General features: G+C 37.8%; 1 protein-coding gene across 2 annotated transcripts; it reads left to right on the top strand.

Annotated features, from left to right (window-relative positions):
• The first annotated feature begins 214 nt into the window (after nt 1-214).
• LOC148677813 (sodium/hydrogen exchanger 9B2-like) lies at nt 215-24,569 on the top strand. 2 transcript variants are annotated; one of them, XM_088626526.1, is made up of 13 exons: nt 215-383; nt 2,905-3,080; nt 4,503-4,698; nt 5,545-5,715; nt 8,065-8,207; nt 12,168-12,295; nt 13,459-13,634; nt 15,825-15,931; nt 17,483-17,632; nt 18,178-18,286; nt 19,268-19,404; nt 20,541-20,748; nt 22,026-24,569. In XM_088626526.1, exons 1-13 carry the CDS (start codon nt 230-232, stop codon nt 22,082-22,084), a joined length of 1,914 nt encoding a protein of 637 aa, XP_088482652.1. In that variant the 5' UTR covers nt 215-229; the 3' UTR covers nt 22,085-24,569. The 2 variants fall into 2 exon arrangements, with proteins under 2 accessions (XP_088482652.1, XP_088482662.1); XM_088626536.1 differs by lacking the exon at nt 215-383 and adding an exon at nt 969-1,191.
• The last annotated feature ends 74 nt before the right edge of the window (nt 24,570-24,643 follow it).

Here is a 24,643-nt window from a genome sequence, read left to right as displayed (position 1 = left end):
CTCAAAGCAGACCAGGAAGTGAGGGGGATGTTTATTACCAGTCCATCTGCTCCCAATTCATTGCCTCTTTAAATATAAGCAGCCCAGAGGCCTCATCAAAGTACCATTAATGAAAGCCTTTATTTCCAATAGATAGGACTATTGAAAGTGTGGTTGTCATTTAAACATGATTGTCTTAGCAGAAAATATTGCAAACAGAATTTATTTTTTCTCCTGCTATTATTATGGAATGGGATTAAGAATCAGGAGACTTTCAGTACGTATCTCAGCTGACACCCTGACTCATGTTTCAAGAAAGAAGCTCTTCACCTTGAATTTGTCACAAAAACAGCAGCTGTGCACACATTGGATAACACACACCGATCTTGCTGAAGTTCTCAGGGGTAAATCTATTCTTAATACATTTTCTAAATTGATTTGTTTTCACAGTGTGTCATCGATTTGTATATAACTTAACATTCTGAATCTTTCATCATTTATATCTTATGTAATTGTTCCTGAAATCTAATTGCACGTTTTGTGTGTTATCAATGCTTTCTCACAACTTGTTTTAAAATATACTTCAATGCATTGAAGACTTTGACGGTCGATTATACAAACTGATAATATTCAAAGCTGTTGGAGGATTTTTCTGAAAACTAACACATTTTATTTAAAAGTAAAATACTAATGTAAATTCCAAGAAAAAAAGCAGCTAAAGAGTTGAAAATCTTTCATTTCAGTAAATGGTCTTAAAGGAACTATTTATTTATGCCTTTGTCAGTTTGTTTCTTCCGATCATTTACAAAGACAAACGAGAATTAAACTTATTTTAAGTAAAAGTTTGGAAAGTTAAACTGAATATTAAAAAAAACATCTGGATAGTCATTGTAAGGGTTGAACTTCCCACTATTTTCTCTAGTCTTCGAACTCTGAGCTGCTCATAGTTGGCCAGCAGTAATGTTCGCGTCGTTTGCTTATTGTGAAATCCGCTATTTTGGCTGGGTGCCGGTGGTTCATATTGTTAATGAAATAATGGACAGCTTCGTTATAGGAAATGAATGGGTATTTTCAGACTTATTTGTTGGTTTTATGTCATGATCATTAAATATGTTATATATATAAATATGGATTTAACCGATGGTATCCTATAAAGTCTTGCCCCTGGACTTTTAACTACTGTACAGTATGTAATAGAGGACTGGCAGAAATGTAAGTACCCAACCTACAATACCTCACTTCACACACCCTTTACATGCTCTTGGTAAAAATTTGTCTTTTGATGTCGTGCTCTTTGGTCTTCCTCTTCATAAAAAAAATGTGCTTAGAGAAATGTGCCGAGTCCATGCGTGGTGTTGGTTCGTAGGGTTTTAGTCTAAAAATGTTGATTCGTATGATTTGGGTGTTAGAGAAACCTGTAAGTAATGTCTAATTATTTAAAATCATTTCAAAATAATGCAGGAATTGGAGAATAATGATAACAAGGCTTGGTTGTAGGGATTAGATTGTGAAACACAATTTCTTGTGTCCGTGATTAGTACATAGTCATTTATAGCGACAGGAGTTACAGTAACACCATGTAGAGACTCTGCCCATGAGAAACAGAAACATTGAACATAGCGGGTAATCTTTTGTGATGATTACAAACATGTCAGCCTAGCACAATCGCGTTAATCTCAGCTACAGGTGCAGGATACTGTAAATTTTGTTTCTTCAGATTTGTTCCTTGTAAAAAAAAAATCGATTCGCCTTCTGGTGTTGTTGCACCTCACGTGAAAAAAAAAACTGCCTTGTGGTGTTTCTTCTACATCGGATAATCGTGTTTTAACGCAGGCTTTAATTTTAAAACGTTATCAAGTTTCTAACGCATATGTATGTTTAGCATATGAAGTGTTCAAACAGAAGATGATATAGTCATATTGTTCATGGAGCTTTCTCATCATTTAAAAAAAAAACCTTAAGATTGTGATGACAAAACTTTGCAACGTAACAACCAGTTTAGAAAAGAAAAATCAACTTTCCAGGCATATACAGTATCATCCTTGTCATTCTAAAATTAGCATCCCTCTAGTGCAAACTTTTTCCTCTGTACTACTTTTCTATGATGGTACAGTACCAGACCTGTGTCTGCACCTACAGTACAGTACCTGTGTGTGTGCTGTGTGTGTGGTCGCACTTGATAACTGTCAATGCTGAGTTGTACACAGTACCCGATAGTGCTTATATGCATGTTAAATGCTTATATGATATGTATGAGTCTATGGAGTGTGTCGAGGGAGTGGGGAATATTGTCTGTTTCTTATGAAAAGTTTTTTTTTTATTAAGTTTGTTGATTTTCCCCCGGTGTGGTATAGTTAGGAATGAGCTGCGTCAGGTTTGCTCTCCAGTCTGTCCACGTCCCTCGACTGTGGCTTTTCCTGATCGCCTCCTAACTCCTAAATCAGAGTCTCGATGTTGTCGTAAACGAGGATGGTTTACCACTTACTCAAGCCTTTGATGTGCAGGACGGGGAAGCTTTGTGCGTGTAATTGTGTGTGCACCCTGTCGCTTGCATCAGTGCGTGTGATGTCTGGTTTTAGGGCCGGAGTGCACCTGTATCATTAGCTTGCGGAGTCTGCGTATCACCGTCGAATCTAATAAAAAGCGGGGACTTTGGCTTCAGTACCGTGGAGCATGTGTCTCACCGCGCTACGCCCATTAAATCAAACGGAGAAGAAAAGGCTGGGACTGGTCATAATGCCAGTCTGTATCAGAGGAGATTAGCAGCGGAACATATTGCATTAGAGCTTTGGCTCGTCTGCATTGAGCCATTTGGCGATCACAGGTTTGTCAGCAGTCAAATACCTTGTCATGTAATCTAGGGTAAATACTACTGATTAAACATTACTCCGATGGCCAGGTGACGTATTAATAATAATGCATTAGGCTCCTTCTTGGAGTATGAAAAGCACCCCCGGCAACCGATACATCGCTCCTTTGCTTTTGAGGTCTCAGTAACACGACAGGCAATGGCCGGCGAGGATGCGGGTGACACGACCCGCGCTGAGGCGGACGAACAGGCGAGAGACTCGGCGGCAGCGGCGCTGGACTCGGAGACGGAGGTATTGAGAGTTTCGCAGTCGACTGTTGTACGAGTTTGCAAGAATTATTATACTCTTATAACAGCTTTCTTTTTTTTCAGCGTGGACTAATCACGATACAATATTACACTATTATATTGAATTATTCTTGTTGTTGTTATTATAATTATGCTTATTATATTGGCTTGCACTTTGAACCCAGGGGTGCAAACGTAAAAATAAGCTCTAACTCCATTGTTAAACCATAAAGCTCTATAATGAGTTAGTTATTTACATATTGCAGTACCTGATGTGTGTTCACATAAAAAGATTACACTTGTGAAGATTGTCTTATTTTGTTTCTGTTGTGCACAGATTGTAGGGTTTTATAAATTAATGTTAATGTTGCTATTTAGACAAGATCTTGAAAGTCAAGAAAGAAAAGCTCTTTCTTTAGTATTTAAGTTGATTTCACAGGCCTGTTACTTTATATAATTTATGGTAGTTTTTTCTTTAAAGAGCAGGTTGTATTCTGTTTAAAGTTAAAAGATAAACTGGATTCCCTTCAAACACATAGAATTAGCCAGTAGATGTATATTTTCAGAAACACGTTTACATTTTAATTCTACCTGCAGAACAATTAAGGAATTGCATGGTGGAGCAGTGGGTAGCATTGCCATCTCGCAGTACCTGGACCCTGGGTTCAATTCTGTATCTTGTGTACAATCTTTGTGGAGTTTGTATGTTCTGCCTGTGCTTGTATGCATTTCCTCTGGGTCCTCTGATATCCTCCCACACTCCAAAGACCTACTGTAGTTTAATTGGCTTCTGGGAAAATTTGCCCTGGTGTGAGTGATTATGTCTGTTTGTGCCCTGTGATGGACTGGCCTCCCATCCAGGGTGTATCCTGACTTGCGCCTGCTGCCTGCTGGGATAGAATCTGGCTCCCCCACAACTCTGTATTGGACGAAGCACGTTAGAAAATGGATGGATGGTAGGAAAATGAGATGAGTTATCATTATAAAACAACAAAAGCAACTTTTCCCGACTTCCCTAACCCTACCTTTGTTCTTGACAATGTTTAGAGTTTTGAGGACCATCCAGACATAGTCTTAAAAGGCATCTCATTACTGGTTAAGTTGTACCAGTTTGCCCTGCTTTAAGAAGCCCAAAAAACCTGCAAAAGCATTCACCCACTTCCAATGATGTCCCATTTTGATCATGATGTTTTGTAGAATTACAAATGATGCCAGCATATTTTTTGTACACTGTGTAGTGTTGGTAATGCTGGTAATTTGGTAATGCTGTTAGTTTATGTGTTGGCTTATGGCACAGTTCACTTGTTGTGTTTCATTGTCAACATGATTGAGGATTAAATACCTCCCTTATGATGGAATGTATTGACGGTGTTGCATATATGACAATTTATTAATGGGATATATTTTGTCGTTGTTGGGCTACCAGGAGGGGGAAGTAAAGAAGGCTAATATTGGGCTGAAACGTTCTGAGAGTCCTGTAGTTATAGAGGAAACTACTTTCCTGAAAGAAGGGGTGCAAAATGTTGACCAGCCATCAGCTGAACCTGTGAAGAGCTGCTGGAGACTCAGGCAGTTCTGTGCATGTCCTCCAAGAGGGATCCTCGCTTCTATGGTAACGAAAGGTACTGTTGAACTTTTTTGGGGGGGCTTCTAGGATTATGTACTGACAAATATATATATTTAATGTTTTTGCTTGTAACAAATGTCATATGTCCATTTTAGTATATTCAATTTGGTTTGGATTAGAATTTAGAATTTAGAATTTTAGCATTTTTGCTGATCTCTGAAAAATATGTACTGTATGAAATGAGTATTTTATTTTTAACTACTTCAACAACTTACCATTTCAAGAAGAACATTTCTGTAAGAACATTTAGGGGAAAAAAGCATTAGATTAGAATTATTAATAATATGTAGTGAAAATATGCTGTAGGAGCAGAAACATTTATAACAAAGGTTCTAAAACTTATACTTCAGCCACAATGTGTTTATACTAGCCATTGAATAAAGGCTGTGTTTTAAATGTGACCTTCCTTATGGAGGAAAATGTTTTAAAATTTTCAACATACCATGAATGATGTTTTTATTTGGGCTTCAAATGTTCTAAAGATTTGAGTTTCTGTCATCTATTCTGCTACATGAATCAATCTCATAGCATTCGAGCAACAACAATGATGTGCTTCCAAGGTTTGTAAGTGTAACCATTTAATACCTTGTGAGACGCAGGTGCATTTAGTTGTAGCCCCTAGTAGAACTGTGTTATTTCAAATATAATACGAGCTTGGTTGTAGCTGGAAACTACATATCTACATATCCATAGGGACTGAGTTGGGACCATTACACCCTTTTTACTTTACATATCAGTTCACATTAAAAACAGCTTACAGAATAGAAAATCTGAAGGTCTTCATTTTTTATAATTATTGTATGCAAAAGACCCTTATGTGTATTACTTTAATCTATTTTAGTGTCTATGGCATTGCTGCTCTTTGGAGTGGTCTGGTCTATCACGGGCAAAGAGTGTCTGCCAGGTGGGAACCTTTTTGGGATTCTGACACTGCTTCTGTGTGCTGTTGTCGGAGGGAAGCTGATGGGACTCGTTAAAATCCCTACTCTACCCCCCTTTCCTCCTCTCCTTGGTAAGTAGTAGAAAGATTCAAGTTTCTTTAACTGAGCGGAACACGGACCATTCAGAATCCTCTAACCCAGGCATCTCCAACCTGTCACTCCACAGTAAGAATAAATACTGAAGGGTTCCCATTCAAACCATATGTTTAGGATCCAGAATTTGCTACATGAACTTGTCAATGGACGAGTGCTGGCAAATATTATACACACCCACATTTATAGTTCATGCCACTTTCTGAAAGGAAAAGAAGAAACTGTAGTGTGGGTAAAAAAAATAAGCATAACTTAAAATATATTTTAATGTCTGGAAAATGCACAGCAAATGTTGTCATTTGTCACTGTCTAACAACAGTAAGCAGTGATTAACGATTGGGTTATGGTGATTTTATGTCTTTAAGAGGCTTAAATTTAAATTTTCCTTTAACAGTAGGTGTTGACGTTTGATTAAAATCATATGTAGAATTTTAAATTTGAATTTACTGTATGTAAACTACAGTACATCAGCTATGATGTTCAATAAATACTGTATATACACATACTCTAGCTGTACTAACAATACAACAAATTTTTTTTCAACAATTAAATGTTTTAAATGCTTATTAAAAACTTGCTAGTTTTCATCATCAGTGTTGAAAGCTGTTAGGACTTCTTCTTTCTTACATTGCCTTGTCTCTAGGCCGTGTTCTACCTCGATATTGTGTTGTTTGTTCAGTGTGTGGCCTTTTATGTGGTAAATTGTGCTCTGTTCTGATGGTTAAAAGCAAACACTGTGAGTATTTCACTGTATGAGACAAATCAACCTGCAGTACAAGACAAATTAGAAACTTCAAAAGAATACATACTGTACCGTAAAGGCTGGACTGGGGAATATATTGTAACTACTGTACATTCCTATTATTGATGCAAAGTCTCGAGGTAGCTTTTAACAGGAGTGTAGCAGCAATACATTAAAAAATCTTTACTCAAATAATTAATGGGCATAATTTATCTGCATGGGTGGCTTGGTTGCACAGTGGTTAGTCTTGCTACCTTGCATTGCTGGGGCCCTGGGTTCAATTCCAGATCTGCGATGCTGTCTGTGTGGAGATTGTATGTTTTCCCCGACATGCGTGGGTTTCCTCATTGTGCTCCGGTTTCCTCTCACAGTCCAAAGACTTACTGGTAGGGTAATTGACTGGCCTTGCTGTGAGTGCGTGCTTGTTTGTGTCTGTGCCCTGTGATGGGCTGGCATCCCATCCAGGGTGTATCTTGCCTTGAGCATGTTGACTGTCCTCCACAACCCTATACTGGATAAGAAAATTAGTGGTATTCTGTGTGATTTCTTTTACCAGGAATTTTATACTCCCTACCATTTTTCAGCATTATATACTGTTTGTATATATTCAGTTTTGTGTTTTAAAATTAATTTAAATATTTTTTGAATGTCAAGCACAGATCTTTCTGTTGATTACTTCACTCAACTAATAGAGTCACAGTTCAAACAGTCTACAGAAGGCTTCAGTCATGTAGAATAGGTTATGTGTCTTGTCCCGCTACATGTGGTGCATTGTGTAGTTTGTAATAGTTAAATAACTGCATTTCAAATTGTTATAAACATAAAGAGAAAATAATATATATGTATATATTTTGACTGCTAGTCTTTTTTTACCATAACCTTACTTTTACCTTTTAAAATGTGATATTCTGTCTGCCAATCATATTTTAGTGCTATAACATGTTGTTTGCCAGATAAATATTTTGTCCAAGTGAGTCAGAAAAGAGAAACTGTAAAAGACACTTCCTAAATTAACAGTCACTCCCTTAATGTATTGATTTGTAAGTATCTAAACCATCAAAAAGAAATAATTCTTGTATTAACATATCAACACTTATGAGCTATTTATCTGGACATAAAAAGGAGCCATTTCAGACTGTACAATTTTTCTTATGTTTAAAAGCAAATTTGTTTAATTGTCACAGTTGTTTTTTTCTTGCGCTTTAAAAAACTGTGAATCACTCAACCACAAAGCCACTTCTCCTCTATATGTGTGTTAAAGTTTTACTTGATAATCCTTGAGGACTTTAGCCTTGTATAATAAACATTTCAATACATGCATGTGCTGTCTAGAAATCAAAGCCCGTCTGAAATTTAAATCCAGGTCGAAGTCTAGCGTGAGAAATACAAAGCCATCTCTTATTTTTCTGACCACATTTTTTAGGCCCACAGTTTTTATCAAGTGGAAGCTTCACATAAACGTACATGTCCATGTTTAGATATGTTTGCTCGCCTATATTATTATCTTTAATACTTTTATAGAACCACTTTCAGTGCTTATGGTTTTGAAACTGTGTTTTAATATGATGCTCCATCTTGTTTTCAGGGATGTTGCTGGCTGGCTTTCTTCTCCGCAATGTCCCAGTTGTCTCTGAGGCTGTCAACATTCATTTCCAGTGGTCTTCCTCTTTGAGGAATATTGCCCTCGCAATCATCCTGACCAGAGCAGGGCTAGGACTTGATCCACAGGTACAGTTGGCAAGGGCTAAAGATCTTTAAACTCCATGCATCCTTCAATTCCTATAAAAATAAAGCACAGCGATGTTGCAGTAAAATTATGAGCCATTTTGTTTCTCATTTCTAATGAGTTCAGAAAAAAAACTCTTAAAACTGAAGAGGTCAACAGATTAAGTACAGTCTGCTCTTTTACAATTTGACCTGCATTTGTTAATGGTACAGCTGTTTGAGGTGTTTGATTAACTGTTATGTCCCTGCTATGTAGTTAACCCACTGATTGATAAAGGGTTTGACATTTTCTTGCCAGCAACCAATCAAATGAAATTCATGGTTGTGCAGATAATTTAGCCATTGGCCCCCCATTGACACAGTATGTGACAAAGTAATTTAAAGTAATTTAGAGTCATATATTGCATTAAACTGGTACTGCCACCATATGTGAAAGAGAGGTATAATGGATTGTGCAAATGTTTTACACATGGATATTAAGCAAAATCACAAGTAATGAGAACAGAAACATAGATGATTGAATCTTGGTACATTTCTGTTATGGGATGTGATACACTATCACATAAAAGTATAGCAAAATTAGTATCGGGTATGACCAATCTGTATTCATGAATAGACTATTAGAAGTTCTGTCGATCTACAACTGCAGCTGCAGCTACTTGGTGGTCTTGGTTGTCTTCCTGTTGACAAAATATGTGAGTTGGTCCCTCAGATGTTTACTATTGGACTTTTTCAGGCAAAAAAAGTTGGTGCAAGATCTCAGTATTGTTTTCTCAAAGTTCTATCATTGTAATCCAACCAGCCATGGTCTTCTGTTATTATGATTGAAATTACATTGACTTGCTGGATCAGAGAAACTGTTATCTTTTTTGTCATTGTTAATTACAAAAAAAGTAAGGTTGTAAGGTTGCCCACCAAAGACAATATTGTCTTAAAGGAAATTCCTCCCTATATCCTCAGAAAGGTGACTTTAGGCATAACACTCATCATGACATCTTCACACCTCGTCTTTCTTAAGAAACAATGTTCATTAATGAATAAACAACTCCACCAGGCAGTGCTGCCTAATCAGGAGGTCTTTGACCCATAATTTCATTTTTTCAGCTCTAGGTGTTATCCTTTTCTGTAAATGATTTTGCAGATGTATCAAACAGTTGTGAAAGTTCCAGGTCAGTATGGTGATACTCTGTCTTGAACTTTGCCTGTCCCCTGCAGTGCCCTGGACTGATTTTGACAGATGCTTAGACATCTTGTTTTGATCCATTTTAACTCAAATACCATGGTAAAGGTATTTTTATAAGAACAAATTTGGAGGTCTCCCACTTCATCTGCAAGATGCCACAACTAATGAGTACAGAAAGGAACCAGGCCATTGGGATGGTGGTGCTGCAGTGTTGCAACATCTTAATGTCCTCCCATTTCAGGTCTGTTAGACAGTGTTAGGAAGACTGGTATCGCTATCGATTGTCCTTTAGTATTGACATGTCGTGATACACCTCTTGTCACAATGGCAGGATGGGTCCAGGACAATAGCTGTGGCAGATGCTCTTATTGGAACTTTGAACAAACCATTTTGCGACAGAACTATCTCAGGATATCTGACAGACAGGTTTGCGCTGCTCTAGGCCTTATCACGGCTTACACATCAACATAAACTTTCTAGGCGACATAAGTCAGCAAAAGGAGGTAGTGTTAGTTGCAGGAGGTGAGAAGATACTATTTGCTCTGGCAAACTGAAGATAAAAACGATTCCCCTGAGGACGATAATTTACATAAAACTGTGTTGTTGAACAAGATGGTTTTAGTAGAGGTGAAGCTTCGGTGTAAGGAATATTTAAAACTAAGTTCTAGTCCAAACCTTTGGCTGTAGAAAATAGTGTCATTCCTCAGTGTTGTTTCAAACATGGCAGTGTTCTCTCACGCCACAGCCAGGACTACAATGAAATTTCTTTGAGCACACACAGTTCCAGTGTCAGATTAACCTTCGTAATTGCCCAGCATTAACCCATTTGAAACCCAAGTGTGAGGAGTTGGGTTATCAGCATCACCACTGCTAGTCATGTAGTTGGCACTGGCCTTGCAACATTATTATACAGCTGACCTACAAACTTATAATGTAATTTATAATGTATCATAAATGTTAGACATGTCAGAGCACAAGACCATCACACGCTTTACTTGAAATTATTCATTACTGCGTGTTTTCAGTTTTTACAAGGGTGGGCAGTGGTCATTTCGGCCGCCCCATGAAAGGTGTCAGAGGGACACAAAGTTTCATTTCTCCCCTGGAATTGTGTTTGTGTCTATGAAATATATGTGTTATGAAGCTGGGTGAGGAGAACAATGTGCACAGGAGAAAACTACAAATTCACATAGCTGTGGTATAGTTTTAAAAGTACTCTCCATGAGAAATACTTAGGTGAAAAATTGTGAAGGGCACAACTAGGCTTTGAATTTGTGTTCAAGTAAAAGGGTTAAAATGGAACTGGATTGTTGAGGACGGCAGTGTTAGGAGAAACCAGTTATTGATGCCTTTAATAAAAACCTTCCCACATGCATTGCACATAAAGAGAATTTATCAGGTTGTATTTGGTACACTTTAGTGTTGTACATGTATACTGTATTTAGTAAATGTGATGACGAGTAAAGTAAAACAATGATAGGTCTGAAGGATAAGAGTGATATTTCTCGTTTGTTTTTTGATAAGTACAAAAAATGCCTCAGTGTATTATTTTATTCACTGTGTAAATACTATGTCTAAAGTAGTGGTTATGGTATTAAAAAAGCAAGAAATAAATGAGCATGACTTTAATTATTTGAAGACCTGTATTTTACAATAACCGATCTGTTGTTTAGAAGTGTCACAATCATTATAATTTTCTTGTGGTTTTAAAAAACATCAAAGGGTGTTTTACTCTTGACCGCTATGAAGTCATTTATAATAGTATGCCTCCTAGGGTTTTGTCAAATAGCCAAGACGTCTATTAGCTAAGAAGTCTGTGTCACTCAAAAGACCTATTTGTAACAATACTTTACAAGCCTTTGTCTAGACTACTGCCCAAGGACCTTTATGATTGACGAGGAGTTTCTAAAATAGTCCTTTGGAATAAGCATTTAATTTTTATGTTAAACAGATCACTAAACCAATTTAACAAAACAATTTAGTTTAGTATAGTTTTTTATATAATTATAATTTTAGTATAGATTGATTATTTATTCATACATTTTGTACGCCAAAAGGAAACATTCTTCCAGAGCTTCATTGCGGTTTAAAATGAAAAAATCTAGTGGCAAAATGTGAAGTTACATTATATTCAATGTGTTTTCAGAGGTCCTTTTTAGCACTTATAACAGAAATCCAAGAAAAAATAAGCCCATAAACCCCATTTCACTAGGGTATCAAGTAACCCCCTGGTTTGGTTTGGCATAGAGGGGCTCTCATTAGCTCATCCTTTATAGACAGACTCATCTCTCAAACCATATTAAAGCCAAACAGCAATAAAAAAATTATCGGTATTATACATACATTCCCTGGGTTTGCCTGTAACTACTGCATTTGAATGTAAAGCTTCGATCCATCTGTTTTCTAACAGCTTTATCCCATACAGGGTCACGGAGGAGCCAGAGCCCATCCTGGCAAGCAATGGGCACAAGGCAGGGTGCACCCTGGATACGCCAGTCCACACACAGACACAGACACTCACATACTGACAAACACTCCTAGAAGCAAATTAACCTCCCAGTCTGTCTTTGTAGCATGGGAGGAAATGGGAGCACCAGAGCAAACCCACTTGAACAGAGGGAGAACATACAAACGCCACACAGATGGCACCCCAGGTGCTGAACCCGGGACTCCAGCACTGTGAGGCAGCAATACTAACCACTGTCAACCATGCCTCCCCAGTGCAAAAAATTGTGCTACTGTTATTTGTATTTTTGATTATTGTTAATGTTCTTTTTCAGGCTCTTAAAAAACTGAAAGCAGTGTGCTTACGGCTCGCAATGGGACCCTGTACAATAGAGGCGTGTTCCGTGGCCATCCTCAGTCACTTCATGATGAATCTGCCTTGGATCTGGGGGTTCATCTTGGGGTAAGAAAAGACAAGCCATCTTTACTTTTTTCACATGGCAAAGAAGGGAAAAGATGTTACATGGGCGGAGCCCGAATTAGTTTGTCTAGTGGACCCTATGCAGTTGTTTTTTTGAAGTCGTGGATCTGAGTATAAATAGTAACAGGAACGGTAAGTCCTATTCAGCTAAGTAAGTACTTATCCAAGAGCCGTAACTCGAAAGCCAGAGTCAGGGGAGAAGCCTTGTCCAAGAACGAGAATCACATGCAGGTTAAGTCTTCAGGGAACGCAGGAAGTGTAGCTCACTAGGGTAACCCAATACTGAGCACTGAAGCTACTGCAAGTAACCCTAATGTATCCTAGAGCTGGGGGTGTATGGTGGTGAACGGAAAAGCTGATTGGGTAACTAGCTTTAAGGTCTATGCCTTCTCAAATTGACTGAGGTAGAGGTATGTCTCTGGATAGGGGAGGCTGATACCTTAACAAAAGACATGTTTTTAGCTATGCTTTTTTTCAGGTTTTACTATTTAGTTTCCTAAATGTGTTTTTGGCCATCATTAAATAGGTTGTAGTGTAGATTGTTTTGATGAAGCAGAAATACTGTACCATGGATTGCTTTGAGTTCAGGCGCCAGCTGGGGAAAGCTTATCAAAAGGAGGCAGTTTGTCTGAGATACACATGACCTGCAACTATCGTGTTTTAAAGTTTTCAACTTTTAAATCTGAAGGGAAGCAAAATAAGTTACAATGAGATATAATGAGCTTACACATAAGAGTCTGATGTTTTTTCCTGTATAGTGATGTAACTCATTTACACCCTCAAAGCAACTATATACACTTGAGCAGTTTATAGAATGGCAACTTCATCGATGAAAATGGTATGGTACAGTGAGAGCTACTGTATGTTGTGATATTATATCAGTGTCATATCATGTAAAACTTTTCAATTACTGTTTGTCCTTCTCAACAAGACACAGAAAATATATGAGGTTACGTTTACAGTACATTTATTAAATTTGATAGCAGATTTCTGAAGAGGAAACAGCAGAGTTCACAGAAGGCTTGGTTCCTGAACCATCCTCCTGCGCCTGGTGCTTCCTGAACCTGTAGTACACAATGTGCACTCCCAGACATGGCACAGTCCCTTAGGAGCATCACCCTGACTTAAAGCCGTCCCATGTCCAGGTTTGTTTTAGGCGCTGTGTCTCCAGCTGTGGTGGTCCCCTCCATGTTGCTTTTACAAAAGCAGGGTTACGGCGTTGAGCAGGGCATTCCCACACTTCTGATGGCGGCGGGCAGCTTTGATGACATCCTGGCCATCACTGGATTCACAACCTGTATGGGGATGGCATTCTCTACCGGTAAGGACAGCCCAACACTGATTTCACACCCTGCAAAATTTCAAATATGTTCCAGCACATAGAGTATGGTTTTGGTTCTGTTCTTCATGCCACAGTAGGCATGAGCCCACAAAAAACTGCACATATCTTCCAGAGTAATAACTTTTGCATTGGGTTTCTAGAATGTAAACTAAAATGCAAATAATTTCAGTACTAGTTAAAGAACCTCTCTCGTTATTGCATCAATTATATTGTAAATGGAATTTCATTAGTGAAAAAACGTTGCCGTTAATAATAAGGTACACACGAGCATTGAGCCACCAGCACCATTATACTGTACCTCAGAAAGAGTAAATTGCTTCATCAGTTAAATTAACGGGATATATTAAGAAGATTTTAGATTTTACAAGCCCTGAGTTAAATTTACCTACACCCCTACTCATACTAACAATGTCTGTACTGCCCAGGTAGTCAGGACCTCGATTTAACATCTCATTTCAAGGACAGTGCCCCCTGTTGCACAGTGTCCCCAGTCACCAGGCTGGTTAGGAAATTCTGGTCCAGAGAGGTCATAGGTTCTGTTCTGCCAATTTAAAAATAACTCTAATCTCCTCAGCAAACATTTTTTTAAATCATTTTAGGTAAAAGTATTGTGGTATCGTGGCTATTAGTTACATACTAGAGCAAATACCTCATTTGTTATAGTTATTACAATACCTTGAGTCAGATTTATAGAAGAGGGATACCTGTGATTGCTAATTTTTGGTATATTAAGAGAACATGAGATTAAATGTTAATAATTTTAAAGGAGAAAAATACAAATGAAACAATCAAAAAGCCAGCCTTCCAATAATATTAAAAATATCAAAATAATGCCATACAGTATGTTGCACCAGACACAATAGAATCACAAGCAAGCCTGACTCTCTATATTAATTTTATATTCATGTTATCTGTTGTCATTCATTAACAATTTTAAGATAAATGCCACACATACAGACAATAAAAAATAAAGTATAATAACTTATTCAGAGATTGTAGTTGCGATCATGGCTTTCTCAATGTACCATACTTCCACCTAGTGGTATGTTAATGCAAATGAAGTAAATAGCTCCAGTATAGAGGATCCTGTAGTTACATGTGCATGTGTATATAGCTCCAGTTTCTTCCTACAGTCCAAAAACTTACTGGTAGGATAATTAGCTTCTACGAAAATTGGCCCTGGTGTGAGTGTGTCCAAGGCTGTATTATCCAATAGGCACAGTAGGCACTGTACCTAGGGCCTATAAACTAAAACGCCTATGAAAAAAATATTTGCCAATGTTTTTTTTAGTTGTATGATAAAAAGTGTAACAAAGATCTCTTCTTGAATAAATAATAAACACATAAACATGCATCCACCAACAGGCCTGTGAAACAGAAGTAGAACTACAAGGACCTTAATCCAGCCCCAGGGACCACACACAAGGCAGGAACACAGGGACAATTTAGAGATGCCAGTTAACCTAGTCAAAGTGTCTTTGGAAGGTTCAGGAAAGCATAGCACACAGAAAAAACCCACCCACAAACAGGAAAAAACATGCAACTCCCAGACAGAATCCGCCCCAGTCCAGAATCAGACTTGATCCCTAGAAGCTATGAGGCACCAAAGCCAATTAGCAAACCGCTGTGCCGGCCTTTTTACACATATTATCTACTGTTATATCAGGAACTGACTCAGTTTCAGTTTTAGTCAGCAGTGAAATGTAGTTGAACAGTATGAAGACATTTTTGTCTTTTCAGTTCTCTTTTTGTGTACAGATATTCTCAGAAAGAAAACCAGATGTTAACATTCTCACACTGCAGCTCATTATGAGGGTAGAGTTACTGAATATTTTCAGGGTTTGATGTTTGAAATGACATTTTGTGGAAACTGTGTTCCTGCTCCCTCCCAGACATGACAGGACAAGCTCTGAATTCATATTTCTTCTAGAAAAACTGCTTTCTGACCATGGTTGAAGCACAACTGAGGGCAAAGGTCCTGGTTAGTTCAGGTTTATCTTTTATCACTCTTTTGGAAAAGTCAGCAAGCTTTTAGTTTTGGGAGTTTGTTTAAACACAAGGCTTACACTGTGTGTCCTTCCTGGTTTTCCTGAGGTCGCTTCAAGGTGTTGGAGTCTGTACCCACTATTGTCTTTGTCCTTTTGCATTCTTCCTGGGCTTCTTGTGCAGGATCCACCATATACAATGTCTTCAGAGGGATCATGGAAGTGGCCGGAGGAATAATCGCTGGAGTGGTTTTGGGCTTTTTTATTCGTTTTTTCCCTAGCAAAGACCAGGTAAACTTCCGTGCTATAATGACAAACAAATCTCACCGTGTTGTTCCTTTTCCTTTTCAAATGTCAGTTGTTTTTTTACTCCCACCCAATTTGAAATAGCCAGTGGAGTGGATTTTGTTCTCCAAACCCTGTGAAACCTCTATAAGGAGAGAATGAGGAAGCGTAGACACAGTCCTCCTGCCTGCTCCCACTTTCAATTCCCTTGTCTTTCCACACGTCACAGGAAACGCAACTCCGGGCTGTTCAGCAGGTTCAGCACCAGTGTTCAGTTCAGAAACACGGCTGTCACTTCTCAAGCTTGTGAGAGGCTGTGGGTGGCGCTGTCCCATGCTCTCATCAGCAGTGCTCAGCCAGCTATGAGCCGGCCCTTGGAGAATCCCAGTCACAGTCGGCCAGAGTGACATGGCCAGAGCTCGAATCTGTGATGCAAGAGCTCGACATGTGCTCAGGCGAGGATTTCTGCTGGTTGAGCCTTTCAGGAAGGCGCCTTTCAAGTATTATTTTAAAGTCATTTACATTGCCCATAGGAATCATTTTGTTCATTTCAGTTACTGTCAAGGGAAGATCAGCCTTGCTGCATCATCAATGGATCAAATTTATAGTTTCAGAAACAGATATAACCCAGATAGGTAAAACTTAATTTCGCCATTACATTTTTTAAATAATCAAAAAATAAAATAAAAATTAATTAACCTTTGATAAGATGATGTTACTGTGTATTTAGAAGGTGTGGGATTAACCTTTGGATGTTGTTACAAACACTGCATGTGTTTGAAAAAGTTTCCAATTTGTTTTTCTTAATGTCATGGATGCAGTACACTATACACCTAATTCCAGTGTATTCAATAGCTTTATCTACTGCCTCAAAATGACTAAAGGGGGCTTAGAGGCCTTTTACTGACACATTCATGCTTTTTAAAAGACAGTTTTATTAGTCTCCAGCAACTGTATGTAGTTCCGAAGATTTATCTTTCTTGTGTAACGTGAAGAGAATCTGTCATAAAAGCATATTGTTTTAAGTTTTTAAGCTGAGAAAGTAGACGAGCAATTTGTTGGTGCTAGCTGACGTAAACCTACTGTATGATCTAAGTGTGAGACAGCAGCATATGTGTTTTTTACTAAACTGTGAGCCACCTCATGGTGTGACTGGGGTGAGAACTGAATGCTGACCCCTGGCCTAAAATGTTCAGAAAAGTGAGAAAGTGACTGGAGCGATTGAGCAAGAATACACAACCTTGGCTCTTACATCTTCATTCTGTTGCAGGATTTGTAGCTCAATTAGTTTCTTATTTAATTAAAGGACTCTTAATCATTTGATCATGCTTATAATGATCACTGAAAACATTTCTTAAGGAAAAAACGACTTGTGATATGAAAGAGTCAGTTAACCCCTTGGACAGAGACAAAAGGGCTTTGCCCTGAGTCCATCTCGTCTTCCATCTTGAAGTCCAACAATTAGTCATAATTGAAGCAAAACAAAGCTCTTGCCATGATAACATGAAGCAGGTTAGGCTGTGTGCCTTCTTTAATTCTGTTTTTCTTTTCTTTTAGAAAGACCTAGTGATGAAGAGGTCTTTCCTGCTCCTGGGCCTCTCCGTCTTTGCTGTCTTTGGCAGTCATGTTATTGGGTTTCCTGGTTCTGGAGGCCTGTGTACCCTCGTGATGGCGTTTCTGGCAGGCATGGGTTGGGCGGATTCAAAGGTCAGTGGGCCAGTTAGTGAACTAGCAGCTTATCTTGGTTTCCCTGGGAGGTGTTCTTCCCGTTTAGGGTGCGTCTGACTTGACCTCTGTGATTTAAACCCTTTATCCAATGCAGGAGTGTCTGAGCAGTGACATAACATTTATGGAAAACCTGGCTGTGCCACTATTGGCAGTGTCAGTGGACACCTTTGATGACAGTACCTTCTGGTGTGTGCTGTCATATGTTCCCCATGGTCTCATTGGTATATGGACCAAATTGTATTGTTCTATAATGCATAAATGTTGCAATACAATAGCATAAGTCTATATAGAAAATCTGAAAATGTATTTTAAATTGCAGATAAAAACTGGTCATTTGCAACTTTCTTATACTGACTAGTTGATGATGATGTTTCTTTTAAAGGAATAACTTTATTGTTTTGTATTTCATTTTGGCTGGTTTAGATATCAGTTTTTTAATTTATTTTTACATGAAATTGCTTGGTCATCTGCTGCAGATAAATCTACAGTGGCTTTCATTTTTCCATTTAATCTAATTTGAGCAGGGTGCTGTGGAGAATGTTGTTGGAAGGGCCTGGGACATCTTCCAACCACTTCTTTTTGGTCTAATTGGAGCAGAAATATCTGTGTCTTCCCTAAATCCGAATACAGTAGGTAAGATTTGTATATTTGCACTTGTTTCCTGTTACATACTTTTCTGCCAGAAAATGTGAATTATTAAGGCTTAATTCTCTTAGAAAATGAGAATATTTAAAGTTCAAGTACTGTATATAAAGAAGTGTTTGAATCCCAGCACAATATTATAATGAAGGAACAATGTATTATCATAAACATTCTAGGTCATGGAAAATGTAAACAACCTGAAAGACTGTAGATTCACAGGCCAGGAAAAATCACAGAAAGAGACAAAAGAGAAATAGAAAATGACCAAAGAAATAAACATCTATGAAAACTAATTAAAAGGTAATGACAAAATGGATATAATAAGAATAGAACATCTGTTAGAGGAGGTCGTTTAACCCATATAGCTCATTTGGTTTCGGGTAGGTAATTCATCTGAGGATCTGATCCAGCCATTTTCTGAAAGAAGCCAGAGTATCAGCTTTAACAGCTTGACATCATGGCTTGTTCCTGACTCACACAACCCTTTTGTGTAAAGAAGATCTTCCTGTTCTTAATTGTGGTTCTACTTGTGTAATCTGGTTCATGTTTCACTGTTGATCCTGAAGAAGTCAACTTTTTTACAATGTGAATACCTTTGAGGATGTAGCAAACTTGAATGAAGTCCTCTTTTAGTCTTTTCTGTTTGAGGCTAAGACTAAAATTTTTTTGACAGATTCAAAAGCAATTGAAGAGAGTCCATCTTGTCTTCCACTTTGAAGTCTAACTAGTCATCAGTGAAGTGAAACAAAGCTGTTACTATGGTTACAGTATGCAGGTCAGGCTATGTGACTTTTTAATTCTGTTTAGAGTGCTCTATCCAGCTGTTTAACTTGTTATTGTTAAGGCTCAGTATTATAAATAGGACTGGATGCCCAGGACATCTCAGGAGTGTTGTACTCCTTAAATATCCTTAAATATCCCCAGTGTATTTTCTTTGCTTGTGCCTCTAATTCACATCCACTGTCTTCTCAGGTCTTGGTGTGGCCACCTTGTCCATTGGTGTGGTAGTGCGTGTTCTGTTCACATTTATTATGGTGACGTTTGCTGGGTTTAACATCAAGGAGAAGGTGTTTGTTTCCCTAGCCTGGATGCCTAAAGCAACTGTTCAGGTATAAACCATTTAGTATATAAAGATTATCCTTTACTCATTAAAAAAATAATCAATGTCAAATTAATATGTCGTCTACTATTCATCTTAGTCTGATTAAAAAAATATGTATAAAGAATGAGCTAAATATGTTAATTATAATAAGGATGTGTTAGTGCAACACAAAGGTGGAGCTGACTTTAAGAGTAGTGTGTGGCTTTCCATGAGGGTCAATCTTCAGTGTTTCAATGCGGAAGCCAGTATGTGTTTGAAGCATGTTAAGATCTGGAATACTATTATGAATAAAATACAGAAATAAAAAGAATTGATCACCAAGAGTAGCAGCATGGAGGAACGGTGGCCAGTATTGCTGCCTCTCCGTTCTGGGGCCTGGGGTGCTATCTGCGTAGAGTTTGCATGTTCTGTCTGTGTTTGCATGGGTTTCCTCCAGGTGTTCCAGTTCCCTTCCACAGCCCTCCCAAAGACATACTGGTAGGGTAATTGGCTTCTGGATAGACTGGCCCTGGTATAAGTGTGTGCCCTGCAATAGACTGGCATCCCTTCCAAGGTGTTCCCTGAATTGTGCCTGCTGCTTGCTGAGATAGGCTCCAGCTCCCCCACAGCCCTGAATTGGATGAGGGCACTATGGTGGCGCAGTGGTTAGCATTGCTGCTTTACAACGCTGGGGCCCTGGGTTCAATTATTGGGGTACTATCTGTGTGGAGTTCCTAGGTTCTTCCCTTGTTCGCATGGCTTTCCTCCACGTTTCCTCCCATTGTCAAAAGATGACATACCAGTATGTTAATTGGCTTCAGGAAAATTGGCTGTGGTCAGAGTGTGTATGCGTTTGTTTCTGTGTGTCACCTGTGCTGGGGCTGACATCCTGCCTGTCATGTCTTGTACCCTTTGCTTGCCCGGATAGTCCCTGTCTCCCCCCGTGACCCTGTACTAGATAAAGCAGTGCAGAAAATATTTGGATGCATGATCACCACCAAAAACTTTGGTTAGCAGTGGGCATTCAAAGGGGGGAAAGTAATCTGGTGCTATCGATGGCACCTAGTTCATGATGCCTGACAGTGAATGCTGTTTGAATTGAGTACAGGAGTGAATAGAAATGTCATTTGTAAACAGCACGTATGCAAAATGTCATGTCTGCAGGCTGCTATTGGTTCAGTTGCCCTGGACACTGCCAGAGCTAAACAGGATCCAGTGCTGGAGAAGTATGGAATGGATGTCCTCACTGTGGCCTTCCTGGCTATCCTGATCACGGCACCGATAGGAGCGCTAGTCATCGGGCTGACTGGACCAAGGCTGCTGCAGAGTCCTAGGGCGGCTCCCAAAGAGAACAGGGAAGCAGGTGAAGCAGGTGAGCCTCCCTAGGGACAGGCGCTTTGTTTCCATCTGATACCAGCTCCAGATTTTGCATGTTTCTTTGAGGTTTCCGTTTACTGAAGCGTTCTGCGGGAAGAACGACAGAGCAGACTTCTGTGGAAGTTAAATTCTAGGTTAGATCGCAGGGCCAAGTAATGCTTTGTAAGTATTTGTAATCTTATCATTTAAGTGAAATGTATTCTAATTCCTTGTTTTTAATTGTGCTACTTTTGTTATCTCTTTTTCTTGTTAGCTTTTTTTTCCCCTTCTTATGGTAAAGCACTTTTGGTAGCTACTTTTAAAGGTGCCATTTAAAATAAAATATTATTATTTTTAAATTTGCAGTTTTGTTTTCCAGATAATATACAAGTTCCTAGATATTTTTTATCAATTATTTCATTTGTTCTTGGACTATGTGGCTAAGCTCTTGGACTATGTGGCTAAAGTAACACAAGTCCATAGACCGGATAGTACCGGATACCGGAGGCTGAATTAAGTTATTGGAATAATGAAACGGAAACAGGCTAAAGAACAATGTCACCTGTCTGTTATGTTCCAGTGAGAAACTGGGTCGATCAAGACATGCGCACAAGCCACTAATATTGTTTCCTAACTGAAAGATTGCTATGGGGTTCATTAGCAGACCAGTTCTGCTCAAAATAAACTTACAGAATCATCACATGATCAGAAATAAATACTGAAAATTTAAAGGCTGACATATCAGTTTCCAGGCAATGAAACTCTTACGGGCTTAATACTATATTCTTACACAATGAAATTCCTAAAATAATTTTTAAGATATACCAGGGTATATTATTATTTAAGGTGTTGTCAGCCAGATGTTATGTAAGTACATAGTGTGGAAGAAACACACAGGAAAATGGATATATATACATCTACTAGTCATAAAGAGGATTGTGTACAGGTAGTTCTCCAGTTCACACAAGATGTTCATGAGCATGGCTTTAGAAGCCATCTTTTTTCCATGGAAACTGAGATTCAATGTGTGTTGCATATATATATTTCTCATGGCCACTCCAGCACAATAAAATCTTCTTTATTATGATGGAGTACTGATGAAGGGAATGGACTTCACTGGGGCCTAACTAGTTAGTTACAGTACAGTGATGAAACCACCAACAATAACACAGCTCCCATACTGTACTGTACATTTCTTTCTGTCGGTACTAATGTGTACAGTCAAGTACAGTTCTTTACATGTTTTCCAAGGCATTAACAATGAAATTATTTGCACTGTTTTTAAAATTGTAGGTAAATCAAAAGAGGAAGATGAACCACAACAGTCTGTGGCATACGAGAGCAGATTTTGAAGCCAGGAGGTTCACTAATGAAGTAAAGAAGCTGGATACTTTCAAGAGACTGTTAAAAATCTGTGAATTGAAGTAAGAGTTGCACCACTTGCCATCCAGCCAATGGGAAATGGAAATACAGCTTTTATTTTCATGCAAAAATTATTAATGCTTGAATTTTGTGGCATTGAATGTGATAGTTGCATCTATGTCGTTGGACATTTTGTTTCTAAAATCATTTGTGCAACAGCTTAGTTTAGTGAATTCTTATAGTAACTGTGGTTGAGTTTTTACATCTTTAAGTGGGCACAATTTGTAGATGAAATTCAGTGAGATAGATTTTGAGAATTACTGCATCATGCTTAGTCACTTCAGTGAAGTGACAATTCCAGTAAGTGTCTTTTCAAGTGAAATTATATTGTCTTCAAACAGGCTACAGCCCTCCCACATATAAAATCAACAAGTGTAATTTTAATATTTATCTAGAAATGATTTCAGTCAAACACAAGCAAAGTTAAAAAGACATGAAAAATGTTTGTTTCCATCTTGGGTTTCTCCAGAGATGTATGATCATGCTTACAGTTATCAGTGCAGTGACTCTCAGATGTGACATTTAAATAGCAGTGGGACATCAAGATGTCTCATTTTTACTAAATCTTTCCAAAAAATGACAACAAACTGAATGTAATGTTTTTTGTCTCAGGAAGCAATAAATTGGTATTACACACTTAACATTTAATTATAATATGTAACTGCATGGATGTGCATCATTCTATTTTTCATGTCCTAATTGTACATTATAAATACAGTTGTAAAACATTTATGTTAAAACAAAATAATATATTTAGTAATAACAGATAGCAACTTTCAGGGTTCTATTCTAAAATTAATTTTGTGTGTAAAATGAAAATGTCACGAGATTACACTGTTGGTATGCTATATGACAAAAAAGGCCCGCAAAAAACAGCTATTATAAGCATATTACCTAAAGAAGTCATTAAGACTTAATGTTTCTCAAAGGCTGTAGAAAACCACATTGTAGCAGTTTTTAAGGGGATCACAGACTAAAAAAATCAATAAAAAAATAAAAGGAGTTGATACTTGGTTGAGTTTATAACAGAAGTTCAGGGGGAAGGTTAGATCCTAATCGAATATACTTCTGCTCGCCTACATATATGTTTCATACCCTGGTCTTCCGTTTGCATATCTCTGTCACATCCCCCCAGCACACAAATTACACCCTTGCAGCAGCTCCTTAGCTCATTCCTCGCAATAGTGAGGGGGGTTTGGGAAGCCTATTCTCATAGCTGTTACACTAAATACTCACAATATGTTTCGTCCCTCTATCTCATTCATTAGGATCTAACCAAACTACAGCTACTGAGGTTTTCTTAGAAAATATAAAACAGATCATAATTTGAATTGCTCTACATGAAGATCTGATCTTTCAAGATTTCCCTTCTATGTTTAACTTGCAGGAAAAAGTATTATTTAAAATACATATAATAAGAAAATGAGTTTCTCTTTTGGAATAAATGTAAAAAGTGGTCAAATATACTGCAAACTGCCATATTACAACCACAAGATTGAGTGATTTATGTCAGGGTCTTTGCTTATGAACAGGATAATATGTTTGCAATAGTCCAGTAATAAAACAAATTTGTGTGTATATGTCTAAATAATTTACTTTCTGTATTATTGAAAGTTACATTTGTATATATTTTTGTACTTGGAATTTTAATCTATTTCAATAAACTATTTCTCCCATCATTATAATTATATTCTAGCTACATATACAGTGCCTTTGACATATGACAGCATAGAAACGTTTGACTCTTGACTTTACTTTCCCAAATTAATCTAACATTATTATTGTAGGAGCTCTGAGCATTTCAAATGGCATTTATTTGTTTTGTACACTCCATCATTTTACTTACTGGAGTTCATACCTGTGAAATGCATTTTCCACTTATCTGTCCATTTTCTAACCACTTAATCCAGTTTAGGTTTGTTGGGTAGACAGAGCCTGTTCAAGCAAACAATAATGATATAACATGATGTGGAGACCTTGTAAATATCCGAAACATGTGTTGAAATCCAAAGAAAAAGAAAACCATTTGGGTGTTTAGTAATATAGATGCATGTTTCCTGATTAAACACATGGCATACTGAACCAGAGAAATGTGCTCATGGTTGTTCAGTAGTTCAGTTAATTGTTACCTGTTTTAATTATTGACTGTCCTTTTTAGTTTGAATATGTTTGAATATGTTCATTAGAGCTCAAAGAGCAGATAATTACAGGTGGTTTGAAGTCTTTAAACTTAATTAACTTTATACTTTAAATATTTTGTAAATCATTCTTGTATGAAAAATATATAGCCTCTATATGACCTATCTTTAGTATAATTTATTTTCTGAATGGAATGGTGTTTAGTGCTGTGTTTTAGTTGGGATACGCATAAGGTTCAGAGCTTTAAATATAAATAAAGGTGATTTTTTAAAATAATTGATCACTGTTTTGTAATTCAATTCAAGTTAATTCCACCATTTACTTTCCACATTTGTGGTGTTTCACACTTA

The sequence above is a fragment of the Lepisosteus platostomus genome, chromosome 1 (assembly GCF_059453375.1).
Source record: "Lepisosteus platostomus isolate fLepPlt1 chromosome 1, fLepPlt1.hap1, whole genome shotgun sequence".
Lineage (NCBI taxonomy): Eukaryota > Metazoa > Chordata > Actinopteri > Semionotiformes > Lepisosteidae > Lepisosteus > Lepisosteus platostomus.
This window is presented reverse-complemented; position numbering and strand designations above follow the sequence as displayed.

Bases quoted from the DNA above. Each gene is read 5' to 3' on its own strand.
- LOC148677813 (XM_088626526.1), top strand. From the start codon at position 230: ATGGGATTAAGAATCAGGAGACTTTCAGTACGTATCTCAGCTGACACC. The intron at 3,081-4,502 runs GTATTGAGAGTT...TTGGGCTACCAG, and splicing joins CGCTGGACTCGGAGACGGAG to GAGGGGGAAGTAAAGAAGGC. The intron at 4,699-5,544 runs GTACTGTTGAAC...AATCTATTTTAG, and splicing joins CGCTTCTATGGTAACGAAAG to TGTCTATGGCATTGCTGCTC.